Consider the following 14,872-nt stretch of genomic DNA (forward strand, 5'->3'; position numbering starts at 1 on the left):
AAAAAATAATCAATTATATAAAATGATAAATTTTTTACATAATTAATACGAATAAAAATAGATAAAATCTATAATCACCTACTTGAACATGCATAAAATTTTTTAGCATTAAGATAGAAAAAAAAACGTTATATGCTAGGCATTACATATTTTAGAAGGAAAGTGATTATTTTATGAAAGCATAGGTTGCACAACAATAACATCAAAGTGAAAAATGAGAGCAATAACAATGCTTATAAAAGTTAGTGGATCACTAGATTTACATCAAAACAAAAAAAAAAAGTCAATAACACAATTGAAATAATATATATTTAAAAACAACTAAAGATTGAAAATGAAAACACATATATTCTTATGAAGATAAATCGTGCAAATATAAAAAAACAAGTATGTTGGTATTGTTGAAACTAAGCTACACATTAGGTTTTCAGAGAATAAAAAATGTGAATTTAAGAGAAACAACTAATATGTAAGTTTGTGTTAAGAAAAAAGTATAAAAAATCCTTAAAAATGTTAAAATTATAATGGACCGAAAGAGATGACGGGCTTTGAATTTTCATTGAAAAGAAAGAATCTTTGTCCTAAATTGTAAGTTAATTGAGTTAAGGTAAAAGAAACTAAGCATTATAAATAATTAAATTTTGTATTAATCATATTATTATAGACATATGTTTAAAATTTTGAAAAACTTTGGGGGAGCCTTGGCTCCCCGTCCCTATAGCCCCGCCAGTGCATGCAATCAATGGTCATCTAGTATGTCATAAACATCATCTAGTTGAGTGTCACCTACAGAGGTAGTAGGTACAGTAGGGCCTCAGAAGAGAAGCTTAATCTGAAAATGAGTTAAGATAAGTTGCATCTACTCATCTTGCTTACGCATTCGCTCATTTTGTTGTATCATCTCTTGTTTATGATTTTGCATCAATTGCTCCATCTTTTCTTCAAATGTATTCTCCTTGGCATTCTTTGCCAACAGATTTTATAAATAAATTTCAAAAAAGAAATCAACAATTACAAATTAGAATGCAGTGAAGTTGATATAATAATAATAATAATAATAATAATAATAATAATAATAATTTAACATTTGTGCAAACCAATTAATTAAATTTAACTAATGAATTAAATTATTTGATTTTTTTTAATTATTAATGAAAATTATATATTTATAATTACTTTGATTCTAGAAATAATTAATAAATAGTACGATTTTACTCTACAGACTTATTACATATATTAATCATTGAATTATAATATATCTAATGATTCAAAATAATTTAATTAATTTTTTTTAAAAATAGAATAACACATTAAATTCCTTTTCAAGTATTCATATAATAGGAGTGTTCATGGTGCAGTTTGATTCAATTTTTGTTTAAAAAATCATCCAAACCAAACTAAAAAGGTGTAGTTTGATTTGATTTACTTAAAAAGTCATCCAAATCAAACTAAAAGTTACATGTGATTCAATTTGGTTTGAATTCATGCATGATATTTTCTAGTAGTAGTCAATCTTAATTAGAATTAATTAATTATGATTTATTTAGTTTGATAATAGGATTTTTTTTTTATGTAGCTAGATAATACTAGTGTGATGCACACGTAAATTTGGAATAATTAAGACTTTTTAGGATTGGATAAAAAATTATATTAACAATTTTATTATTTTCTTATATTATTGAAAAAAATCTAAAATTAATTTAAAAATTTTAAATATAGAACTTATTTATTAATAAGAAATAATAGCCAATCACGTCATCGATGCCGCTAGTCTCCCAGACCATCATTACGTTGTGCATTGCCATCACCATATCAGCGTGTGTCGTGCCGCCATCACCACCATACCAGCAACATCATCACATCGCTAGCATCTCTCTCTCTCTCTCTCTCACACACCTTTGTAATGTCCCAAACGACATCCCTCACCGACAAATCTATGCATGCAACACCTCTGCGTCACCCTGCCATTGACACACTGCCACCAACACCACTTCATTGTACGCACACCATCCCAGTGCGACCACAATTGTACCAGCAACATCAATGTCCTTCACCACTAGCAACCTATAACACCCAAATTCTCCCTAATCTCACCATTAACTACAACAACCAGGCCAAATTTGCATTCGACCTCAAGCTTTCAAGCCCTCTACACATGCGCACCCCCATTTGGGCAGTTTGGTGATGAAGGTTGATGGTTGTGGGATTGGTGTAATTTTGGTGTGGGTAAGGAAAAGGGGTGAGAATAATTTGGTGAGTGGAAAAAAGAGGGATTTCTCATGATTTGGCAATGTCAATAACAAATTTGGTAGTGTCAATGGTAGTGCCTAATGATGTTTGACTTAAGTCTAGTGATCATGTGATGCTTGACCCAAGCTCAATGAATCCATGTGATCTAGTGATGTCTAACCAAGCCCAATAAAGCCCAAGTGGCAAGCTTACTATTTATATTAGACTAATACAAAAATTACAAAATTATGGGACAATGTTAATCATTAATGTTACACTTTAAGCATTACAGGAGCTAGTAGGTCATTAGTTTTACACTTGGGCCATAGCCAGTCATTAGTGTTATAGTTGGACCTTATTGGACCTTGAGAAACCATGGTTGTTACACTTAAACATTATTTGGCCTTAGTTAATTGTTGGTGCTAAACTTTAACCTAATTGAGCCTAACTTAATTATTAGTGTTACAATGAGCTTTGTTGGGCATTAAATAGTCTTTAACTTTACAATTTAGCCTAGTAGGGTCTTTGACAATCATTAGTGTCACACTTGGATTTAATTGGACATCGGTCAATCATCAGTGTTGCTTGGGCCTTATAGGGTCTTGGTAAGTCATTAGTATTGGTTGATTTCTTTTGTCACTTGCTATATCCACTATCCATTTTTTCTAACTACACCATTTCTTCTTCTTAAACTCAAATTACTTAAATGACCTTATTTTAAATCCTCTTCATTCCTTCACACATTCGCACACTCCCCTCCCAACAATGCATTCCTTCCACGACAACAAAATATTCCTCCTCTATTTCATTAGAATCCTTCCTCTCTTTCACTCCATTTGTCACTCCAATTTGACATCTTGCTTCAGTCTTCCTTTTTTACTCACTTTCTTCATTTTACTTATCCGCTAGCTTTTTTCTCCTACCACAAACTAGGAAAAATGCTTATAAGCTTTAAATCTCTATACATATAGTTTGCACATGTTGTGTACTTTGGTTAGAGGTTCAAGAGGTAGGGTATAAACACATTAGAATGTTTTCTTTGTGTTTCACTTTACTGAGATGATTATCTTTTTAAATCTTGGAACAAATGCAAAACATTTTTTTTTATTAAATTCTGAAAAGTATTTTCTACAAATTTTATACTTTTGGAAAGTACTTTCTGAAATACAAAAATTTAAACATTATATTGGAAAGTACTTTCTAGAACATGTTGTTATATATTCCAAAATTTACTTTTTCAGAATGTTTAAATTTTTGTATTCAAGAAAGTACTTTCCGGAAGCCACAAATTTAAACATTATTCTGAAAAGTAATTTTTAGAATAATGATATAGGGGTATTTTAGGTGTAGAGAGTATTTATGATAGTAAGAGGAGTGTTTAGAAGAAAAAAAAAAGGAGAATGAATATAACAAAAGTCTTTCTTTTACATATTCCATCTCATCTTAAATTCTTATCACAATTTCCTTTAATGTTTTTAATTATCTTTTTAATTCTTTAATACATTTTAATTTTGATTGATTAATGATTGATTTCGTTTACTTAATGCATTCTCGTCTCATTTATTATATTATAATTTATTTTTTAAATTTTTTTATCCTTAAATTTTTATTGATTCAATAGTTTAAATTTAGATTGATAATAAGTATGAATGATAATTAATTTTCCTACTTTTAATTATTTATTTCTAATTTTAATTGTTTTTTTGGTTGATTTCTTTTACTTACTAAATTTTCTCAAAATTACTAACTTTAATTTTTTAATTATTTACTTTAATATTTAAATTAGTAATTTTAATTTATTGATTTCTTTTAGTTTCTGCAGCCTTCTCTCATTTATTTTATGATCGGTTAACCTTTGATCCATTAATTATTATTGATCTTTTAATTTAAATCTATGACAACTATGACAAAAATTGGTTTCGACTGGTTTTAATTTCTTTTAATTATTTATTTTTACTTATACCATTGATTTTATTTATCTTTTAATTTAAATTTAAATCATTTTAAATTGATGATAATGACAATGACCATTGATTTCTCTTTCTACTACTTACTTAAATATTCACAGGAAAAAGTGTAAACCACAATCGGCTCCCACCATTGCATATTGTTACTCATCAGGGTATATATCTGTTTCTTTTTATTTCATTAAATATGATTGTTCCATTTTATGAGAAAAACTAATGAAAGGCTAGAGTCCATGATATAAATTTTTTAAGTGCAATAAAGTTACACAAGTGTCTATTTTTTGTTGATATAAGGGGTATTTTCAAGGGTTTACCTTGGTATCATGTTCATACTGTTGTATTAAATGATTTAGGCCATTTGTTTTTTGTTTATATAATGCACACAACTCTAGTTGTTGGTTAGATCGGTTCGATGGCTCTATATGAATTAACAGTTTTCTTTATTCCTCGACCTTGTTCTTGATAAAATGTGGAGATAGGGTATATTCTTTATACCTTTCATGACTCGTTTAGGAATAACCTATTCGTGGGTCGAGTAGAATATCACAAGAGAGACGACAACAGATCTAAGTATCTGGAGTTAGAAAGATGTAGCTGGAGCGCATATTTGGGCTTGTGTTTTTTAGCAACTATTTAGCATTGGGTTTATTGCTTTTAATTTCTTTCAATTATTTAATTTTAATTATTTTGAATAATGTTTTTCCATAATTGATTTAAAATTTTCAATCTGTTTTAATAAAAATGTTTTAATTTAGTTTCTTATCATATATCTAATTATTTTAAAATTATTTCACATAAAGAAAATTCAAGAATTAAAAAATAGAAAACTGATATATATTATTATTATGTTAATATTTCCTAATTAATTAGTAATATTATGAACTTATTTACACAGTTAAAAAATCTTAATTTTTTTCATCAATTGTTACTTATTTTAAAAATTAAGACACCAAATATGAATTTATTTATAATGTTAATTCATTTCTTACATTGTTGTTTGAATGTCAAGTCTCGTTATTCAATGTCTTGCCTGTCACCTCACCTAATTTAAAATAATCTTAATCATCTTAATTAAAATATATATATAAATAATTAATTTAATTATTTCAAATCAGAATATATACTAAAAAAATATGTAACTAATTGTTCATAATTTCAAATCAGATTGATAATAATTTTAATCTAATTATTCAAAATTTCAAATACTTTTCATAATTACTTTCATAATAATTAGCTTATAATTATTATTTATGATAAATTTAACAATGCAGTCAAATTGTTTAATGCATGTTTAAATGCAGTCAAATTGAATAATTTTAATCTAATTATTCAAATTTTCAATACAGATGTTTACAATGCAGTCAAATTGTTTCTTTTACAAGTAGAGCAAGGTATTCGCTCCTTGATGTATTCGATTCCACTACTTTTCTATGAAGATTACCAACTAAATATCAAATAAAATAAGTTTCAAATCCTCACTAATTAAAGTATATTAATACCTTGCAACTTATTCCAAATAATGTCAGTAAATAGTATATGTACATAACATATAAATCAAAGAACGAGAATATCAAAGCCAAAAACTAAAAGAAAAGACATGATCCATGGAATGATCTATCCTCTACAATGAACTGAGTACTTGAAAGGACTTCAAATTCAAAAGATGGTACAATGTAAAAAAATATAAAAAAAAAATGATTACTCTAGCATGACTATTGACTATGAAAGTGAGGGGAAATTCATAAAAATTGAAAAGTTCTGGAATGGCTTCCACTTTCTAAGAAAATTTGACAACTAACCCTTCCCAGGTGATCACCTAAAACTATTGCCAGGTATAAAGGCTGAACAAAACATACGCACAAGAAGTTCTTTGCTTCCTCCATTTGATCTCCAACTACCAACCATGCTCATATAATTACAGCAATAACTGTTCTCTGATCAGCGTAAGAGCATATGCTGATCTTTTAATAGATGCTGCAACCTCAAAGACAAGAGGCAACAGGACTAGAGTGCCACATATTCAAAAAGTTGCAGAATATTTTGAAATGAATTCCAGTTTGCATTGACCAAACATTCTAGATCAAACATGATGACTACTGGTACCAGCCAAATTGGTCATCTTAATCGAGACAATCTTTTCCGTTTCCGATTCTTCTTATACACAACCACACTTTTTGTGTTACTGCTACCATGAGGAAGAGCCAAACTTGATGATGGTTTGCCAATGTAGGTTCTGCCTTTCTTAGAAACCCATTTCAGTGGCATATTGTTAACTACAGTGCCAATATCAGTAGAATTATTCAGTTCAACTTGTTTTTGAATTTGATCTAGCATCTGATGGGTCCAAGCCAATGACAGATCCAACGCAAAAGAATCATCCACTGGCTTTTTCCATAGATCCATCAAAACCTCTTGAAAAGACCGGAAAGACATGGATGGTTGATAACCTTTAAGATTTTCACAAATCATGTTTACTTTGACAACATGCTTGCAAAGGTTACCTTGCATTGACCAAGAACAATCACAGAATGCAAATTCAGATCCTGGATTCCACACTATATGTGTTAAGCTACTATCTTTCTGGCTCACAACCTTGGCAAAGAGGTGGTCTTTATCATCCAAGGAAACAGCATAGTCCGGAATTTGAAGTGCCCGATGCCATGATGTAGAAGCTATATATTTTTCCTTCACATTCTGGAAAGAATCACTTTCATCAGCATACCGGTCAAGCCAGTAGCTTGAATGCAACTCAGTTGTTAACTTGTGGACTAACCAATCTACTCTTTGCAATGCTCCAAGATGTGAATCATCAAAAAGTTTGGCTTTCAGCTTAACATGATAGGCTTCTAATGCTCCAGAAGCTTCCTGGCTTGCTAATGGAAAATTTCTCATCGTTGAAAGCCACATTTCTGCAGAACAGAAGGAAGGGCATGGAGAAAGTGAGTAAATATATCAAATCAATGACAAACTGACTAACCCATAACTTCGGAAGTAAAATGGTAAGGAACATTTCATTCGTAATATTGGGCTTGCATGCATGCATGTGAATATGCCTTCAGTCAAACCAGACATTTTATGTGCATGCAAGAGAGAAAAGGAGAAAGATCTAACCAAGCTTGGGCAACCACATGACTTTGAAATATTCCATGAAAGCAGTTTGGTCAACAAAATCCAGCAAGAATTGTTCCAAGGCAAGCGATGCATTAATACCTCCCCAAATGTTGTACACTATTCTCCCAAGACGCTTAAAAATCTCCCGCTGAATCTCAATATTACTACATTTCTTAACAATATTCCTAAGCCATGATCTACGAACACGCCATAGTGAAAATAGGACAGGACAGCAAAATATATCTCTGTAAAAACAATTAATAGAAGTAAGAAAATTAAACAGCAGCACTATAAAATTTTTAACCAAACTCATTTCAAAGCAATAAATCTTACCTCAAAAGATCAATTTCAGCTGCAGCGTCATCAATTAAAAATCCACTGACTTTCCATCCAGGCTCAACACTACGAGCTCGATCAATTAAAGCTTTCAACCACTTAGACACATCAGGCTTTGTAAAGCTACGTGTAATGACCCATGCGACAGGAAGTGCATGTTGTCTTGAATCAAAAACAAGTAGTGTGAACAAGGGATACTGCCAATATGAAAAGATAACTAAGTTAGGATGATTGAAAATATATTGCAATACGAACAAGATAATTGTATTTCTTTTAGATCTACCATAACTTAAAAGTGATGATTGAAAAACAAATATTACTTTAAGTCTCTTCACACCAAACGTAGAGTCTGCTGCAACAACACTTCGATGACCAAAACGAATCATTTGTTGCAGCTGCCATTCTGTTTGGATCCCCAAGATGAAAGGGTCAGACTCTGAAGTATCCTGGTGAAAAAATACAGACTTTCTATTGCGTTCAATCCACATGCGGATGCTAGCTTGATCATCTAGATCCAGCTCATGGGTAGACCTTTTGATAATCATCCCTAGCTTGTGGACATACTGAGAAGCAAGGCTACTGACTTTTGCATCTGAACCACAATATCGCTGAATTCCTTCTATGTGTTTCTCCAAGATATTCTCTTCTGGGATGCCCAAATATATCATGGACATAGTTTGCTGCTGAATTTCATTGCAAATATACGGAATTTTTTTGGCGCCTGGGCCAATGGCATCTCTATCAAGTGGTCCGTGGCAGATAAAACCAGACTTGTTAATATGACGCCTCTCATTGTATACAATAAGTGCCAGTGATGGCTGAGCATAAAGACGTTTGACAACAAAATGACAAGTACAACCTCGCATTGATTGAGGTCTAGCAGCACGATTTCGAGTATTAAGTCGATACCTTCGACTAGGTAATATACCTCCTCCCTCCCCATAATTTTCAGGGCCAAACGAGCACCAGTACCTTCATAGAGAACAAAGTTCAACTACACAACATAAGTATCAGAAACCTAATTGTGCAGATCACCACTTAAGTTTTAAATCATTCATTTGCTAGTCTGCTGTTGGTTTCAAAATTCAGATAGCAACAAGGAAATGATTTGAACTTATGAACAAGTTTAAGATAAAGGAACTTAACAAGGACCAAATTTTCAACAAGAGAAATATGATTTCACACTTCCAAGTTCCAATGTTCTATAAAAACATAAACTAGAAACACACCAAGCAAGAAAATGCTAAACATATACTACAAAAGCCAAACAATCTTCTGATTACATTACAATAACAAAAAGAGGAATAAAATGTCTATAAGCATGATAATAATCATTTTAAATGACAAAATAGACATGGCAGAAACTTACAGCCTGTACTCCAGATACTCATCGTCCTTGTACTCCTTCAAGTTTCCAATAGTCCGTTTCCTTCCTCTCTCGATATGAAACCGAGTCGGGCACTCCACATTAGTGCATTCACCAATTATAAAAGCATCAACTCTGTCATAGGGAATGAGGGCAACCTCATCATGGTGCTCAGCATTACCAAACTTGGTCCAAGTCAAGTCAGCAGCACAAAACTCCTCCTCAGGTGGGTCTTGCAAAGGAATCTTCCCCACGGATTCAACTATAGCCATATCCAAAATGGCAAAAAAACCAAAAAACACAAAAACCTTCCTTGCTATATATACAGAACAATCTAGAAGTCTCTCCAGAAACAATCACACGTTCAAAACAGTAAAAATGTTGAAGCAAAGAACAGAACACCCTGAAACAACAATACCCTTTTGAGATAAACAGTTAAAGACTTGATATTGATAAGTTTTTTGAGCTATGAGCAATAACAGCTACGCAATTCAATCATAAGAAAGAGTAGAAGCTAAAAAAAACAAAGGTTAAGGCAAGTTGTGTAGTGAGAATTGAAGGGAATACCTACCTTTTTGGTTAAATATTCAGAAGAAGAAGAAGAACATGATTGTGTGTGTTGCAGTGGAAGAGAATAGTGGCGCAACGTGAAAGAGGAATTTGGAGAAGTAAAGGGTGGTTTTGGGATGAAATAGGTTAGGTGAGAAGTGATGAATGACTTGGAGAGGGGATACAACAAAATGACACCACATCGAGTATTTTTATTTTCCCCAATGGCTTTTGGTTATTTACTTTTGTTGAAAAAACAAAAGAAAACAAAAGTTCTCAATTCAATCTACATCGCGACTGATTTATATCATATCACCCTTTTACGTTAGGTCTTTTTTATTTAGGTTAAAATATATTTTTCGTCTCTTAAAATTATGAAGTTTGCCCTATTCGCACCACATCGTGAACTAACTAATGCTGACCATGTTACCATTTATTAACAGTTCCCAGCAACCTATGTATTTGTTGGATTTGCAATCCATTGTTGGTGTTACAGTAGATTCTGTATGAGAGAGGAATGCTATCCTATATTATGTTTAGCTTTGGGCTTCATGTATCTAAAATGTTATTCTTGTCTTACATACAAACAGTTTTTTGTCATTTGCATACTTTATTTTTCTGTTGTTGCTAATAATATGTTACTGGCTTATTGTGATATGACCATGTGTGTGTCAAGAATGATATGCTTTATCAATTCAAGATACATTACATACTTTTTCTCTAGGTTGTGGAATTTAGAGATAGACAGAATACCAGTGATGAATAATGGATTAGCAGTCGTTTCAGTACACTATTTAGCATCCAACCTAGGAAAAGGAATTTGTGTGTAAATCAAGTAGGACAGACAGCTCATATCCAACCATTTAACAGTAACACAAACCAAAAATATTGGACCATATAGCCAGATATCCACAATCATACAATATTATTTTCCAGTTTCGAAATCATATCAGCAACCGTTAAATATTTGAGCTCCTGTCCCTTTCTCCTAGAGAGTCCTAGTCAAGCTAAACAAAATTTTCCCCTCAAGTTGTGCCCACAAATTAATAATAGAGCATCACTATTTTAGCATCATGTGCAATAACCTGAAATAAGTGTCATACCATCCTGCTATTCAGCTAAATGTTCACAAAATTGACCCCCAACCTCAACGGTGAATCCTATGTATGAACCAAGAATCTAGCTAGAAAGCATATAAACACAAAATTTTCCCAACTAACTAAGAAAAAAGGCAGACATTAATGCAACAGTGCCACAAATAAAATGAAAAGGGCAATTATGAAAGTCAGCAGAGAGCAAGTTATGAATAACAATTATGAATAACAAACAGCTCATATCTAGGGCATTTAGATAATGGTCAGCTGATTCATGGTCTTGTCCTTAAGTCTGGTCTGGATATTGTTGTTGCTTGACAGACTTCACTGCTTACCATGTATTCAACATGCAACATCATCGACGACTCTATTGGGTTTACGGTTTGAGAGTTTCATTCATTGTCCTTTATTTCTTTTGAATTTTGTGTCAGGTGCAGTGCGTTTGGCTGATGAGTAAAAGTTTGACTGGGACTGAGTAAAAGTTTGACTGGGGCTTTAATTTTTCTTAATTTTAAGTTGCGGGACCAGGTTGTGCTAGCTTGCACTCACCACATGAACATAACCTTAACTGAGTCAGAGACGGATTTACTTCAGTCCGCAAAACTTATATTAATAAACTTGACCACAATTTTTAAATTTGAAAATAAGCTAAAGAAATTAGTCTTAAGTCATAAAGTCAATTAGCTAAACGAAACTTCTTATCTGTTTCTTTCTCTTATTGCAGTCTTTTCCACTAATATTGCTATCAAATGGGCCCATTATTTAATATTTAATCCAAAGTTAAATGCACGGATCGAGACACTATTATCTATGAAACCTCACAAACTCCACACAGCTAAATGATTAACCAGTTAGTAATCCATGATAGCAGCTATGAGTTCCAAGTAAAAAAGAAAGGATTTGGATCTCTCAATATTGAGTAACAGGATATGGATATAGTCACCTTATAGCTAGAGAGAAAGATATAATAAGTAACATGACTCACTATGATTGGTTCTAGGACCCTCTAATCATATGTAATAAAAGTTATAGTCTTCTATCAACAACGTCATCATATCATGCTGTTTACTAATAAGAGAGAAATCAAATTCAAAAAAGAATTAGATGTAGACTTCAGATTATTTATCAGCCAATAATCAGATTCTAACAAATATTGGGATTCTGATGGTTCAAGAAAAAATGTTTTTGGTAAGTAACAAATTAGAGAACTTGATGAAATCCAAGTGTATTTGGCTTTATGTTGAATTTGGATTCATGTGGTCCTTGCAAGACTACAATTATGATTTGTATGTTGCGGAAAGGAGTGAAGAAATGTCCCAAACAAATTAAATGCTAGCATATCAATGAAATTGTAGCAGACTGGACAAGTAACTACTTGTTTTTAATTAAGAACATGCTGAAGTTGTAAGAGTTATTTGGTGTTGAAAGTTCAGTAGCTACATGGAAACAGGAGTATAAATTGAACATATTTACTTCACGTTGGATTGGATTGGATTGAATGCTTATTCTTAAGTTCAAAGTTACAGTTATTAGTTAGGGAGCACCTTTTTCTACTTTTGTTCTTATTTCTAGCCTTTTGCTTTTGTACTGTTGGATAGTTTATATCCTTTAACATAAGCACTCCGATTTTGGCCTCATGAACCTCCTTCAACACCTGAGCTGAGTCTGTGCACCCAAACATTGGTAGCTTCCATCATAGTATCCAGGTGATCGGTGGTTCTCACGGTACACAAAACCTTTCGGCACACTCTCACACACCAAATGAAACCATCAAAATTCAAAACCAATGTAGAGTTGCATTAAAACTAATTAATTCACCTCCAACTCGAATTCCAAGCAAGGAATCCATCCATCTTCCTTTAACAATTGCTCTCGTGTAAGTGGTGGCAGATAGGATAGAGTCTCAAACTTCTTGCCAATCTGAGGCCATACCTAGTAGTAAGGGGTTATAGTTAGTTAATAAACTTTTATTTGCATTGTGTGTTGATGCATTGTAATCTTCCAGTGTTGCTTGTGATAGGTAATGTCATAGTTAGTTTTTCTAACTGGGAAGCCAGCCATAGACTTGAGGCCAGTAAATGGAGCCACCATGCTGCCCCGGTTAACGGTGGTAACAGCTGGGGAGGACATCATAGAGGAAGCCATTTCTTTTTCCATTATCAGCTTCTCACACTCTGATAGCTGCTTGTTTGTTTGAGATGCAAACCTTCTACTACAAAACTTGCTGTATATAGAGACCAAATGACCTCAAAAAACTGAGGGGATTGACTGGTGCCTAATCTCAACCGTTGGATTGTGAAAATGATTGCATTGAAGCATATTAGCCACACCAGAATGGAAAATTTTGAATGCTGGCCTCATGGAATTTTGTGACCATACCTTCTTCACAAATACTCCATCTATCATATAAGGCATGGGTTAAGCTAAATGACATTTCAGGGTAGGAAAAATTCAATGGAAAGAACCTTCTCAAGTCTCAACTGACAGTCTCTTGCCCTTTTTGTTGGGCAGTATAATGTCCTCTAATTAGTCAACTCGATTTAATAAGTTTCGAAACAAGTCATATAAATTGTCTCACATTGTGAGAACTCATAACATGTGTTCTATGGTATTTCCTTCTTTATGTCTATCATTATTGTTCCTTTTCTTTTAGCCTTTTGTAATAGGGAAGTGCGTGAAACTGTAATATCTCTACGCAATGTTTATTGGAATAAATATGGGAAGAACCTTGGAGGATTTATGGAAGGATGGTGGTGAAACATCTTCTATTGTGGAATGGTCGATGTCACAAATGGTAAGGAAGCCTATAAGGTGATGGAAAAGGCACAAGCTGAGGGGAGAAAGGAGTTTGATAACAAAGGATATGTGGATGAGGCAGATTTGCACCAATTAATATACTTAAAGTGCACAATCAGAGATGCCATGAGGCTACATTCACCTGTGCCATTTTTTAATTCCTAGAGTAAATACAGAAATACCATCATAATTTACAACATTGTCTTGTCAATATTTTTATTAAATATTGAATGTTAAGTTAATAAATACACTAAAGAGTTTAATAAGGAAAATAATTCACAGGTATCTAAGTGGTAAGTCATTCCCTCTAGTCTTCTGCTTATACAATGTCATTTATCTTAGGTTCTTTGGCTGCTTATTCATCATGATGTGCCTTTAAGTTGACTCACTATTTTATTGATGTTGGTGTAAACACAGGTGAACCAACTCCAACATATAAAGAAGGGAAAGGGGGGAATTCTAAGAGGAGGTAGAAGTCGACACTATATTGAAACTCAATTTTAGAAACTTGAATACAACCAAACAGACATTTAGAGCTGGGTATGAAAATACAAGCAAACATTAACCAACTTCAGTACTAACAGCAAACAACCAATACACGTTCGAGCATCGTCTTAAAAATACCACACACCATCAAGCTCAGTACAAGGTTAAAGCGAAAATTATAAAGAGGTAGCACACACCTTCGACAGCGGGGAAGGACACGGCGGGGCGCGCGCGGCACGGGCTGCTCCTTTAGGGTTTAGCTGACTTCGGCGGGGCGGCACTGTCAAAGGGGTCAATGAACGGCGGGACGTACGGCACAGGAGACTATCTCAGCTTCGACGCGCGTTCTGATCAGCTTCGCTTCAGGGGGCACAGGAAATATTTTTGGCCAAAAACTAAAAATATATATTATACGTACAATTTTTTATTTTTTTCTAAATTAATAAAGACGGTTTTGCTAATGAAACCCATAGTAGAATGTAGGCTTAAAATTATGAATTCTAAGACGGTTTAGAATGTGTGTTTAAAAAAATGATTTTTTAGTAGTATTGATAGACTTAAACCTTAAGCGTATACCTACAGGTATTATCAAGGAACTTAATTTTTTATCAACAACACACACATATGTGTGTAGTCTAATGATTAAATATAGTTATCACTAGGGAATTAATTTATAGGAAGTTTCTGTAACATATTCTTGTGGATTGTCGAAGTTCAAAATTCTATCTCCATTATTAAGAACCTCAAATTAGTGGTCTTTCTTTACCAACCCTACCATTTGTGCAAAAACAACACACATGCCCTCCTTCGTATGTAAAATAAATGTCATTGATTATGTACTGAGTTAAATGCAGGCTTAAAATACAATATTTAGAAAGAAAACAAATTTTAAACTTACATATCCAATCAAATGCAAGTCGCCCACTATTTTCCTACCA

At 32.9% G+C, this 14,872-nt stretch overlaps 1 protein-coding gene across 3 annotated transcripts; it reads right to left on the bottom strand.

Moving 5' to 3' along the window:
• Window positions 1-5,678: 5,678 nt before the first annotated feature.
• On the bottom strand, window positions 5,679-14,321 carry LOC114397510. Of its 3 annotated transcripts, none has more exons than XM_028359572.1 (6): window positions 14,132-14,320; window positions 9,013-9,412; window positions 7,964-8,615; window positions 7,641-7,840; window positions 7,308-7,552; window positions 5,679-7,105 (listed from the first exon to the last, which is right to left on the bottom strand). In XM_028359572.1, the coding sequence occupies exons 2-6, from the start codon at window positions 9,279-9,281 to the stop codon at window positions 6,312-6,314; spliced, it is 2,160 nt and encodes a 719-aa protein (XP_028215373.1). In that variant the 5' UTR covers window positions 9,282-9,412; window positions 14,132-14,320; the 3' UTR covers window positions 5,679-6,311. The 3 variants fall into 3 exon arrangements, with proteins under 3 accessions (XP_028215373.1, XP_028215374.1, XP_028215375.1); XM_028359573.1 differs by having other exon boundaries at window positions 9,013-9,428; XM_028359574.1 differs by lacking the exon at window positions 5,679-7,105 and having other exon boundaries at window positions 7,303-7,552; window positions 14,132-14,321.
• Window positions 14,322-14,872: the final 551 nt, after the last annotated feature.

This window comes from Glycine soja, chromosome 18 (genome assembly GCF_004193775.1).
Source record: "Glycine soja cultivar W05 chromosome 18, ASM419377v2, whole genome shotgun sequence".
Classification (NCBI taxonomy): Eukaryota; Viridiplantae; Streptophyta; class Magnoliopsida; order Fabales; family Fabaceae; genus Glycine; species Glycine soja.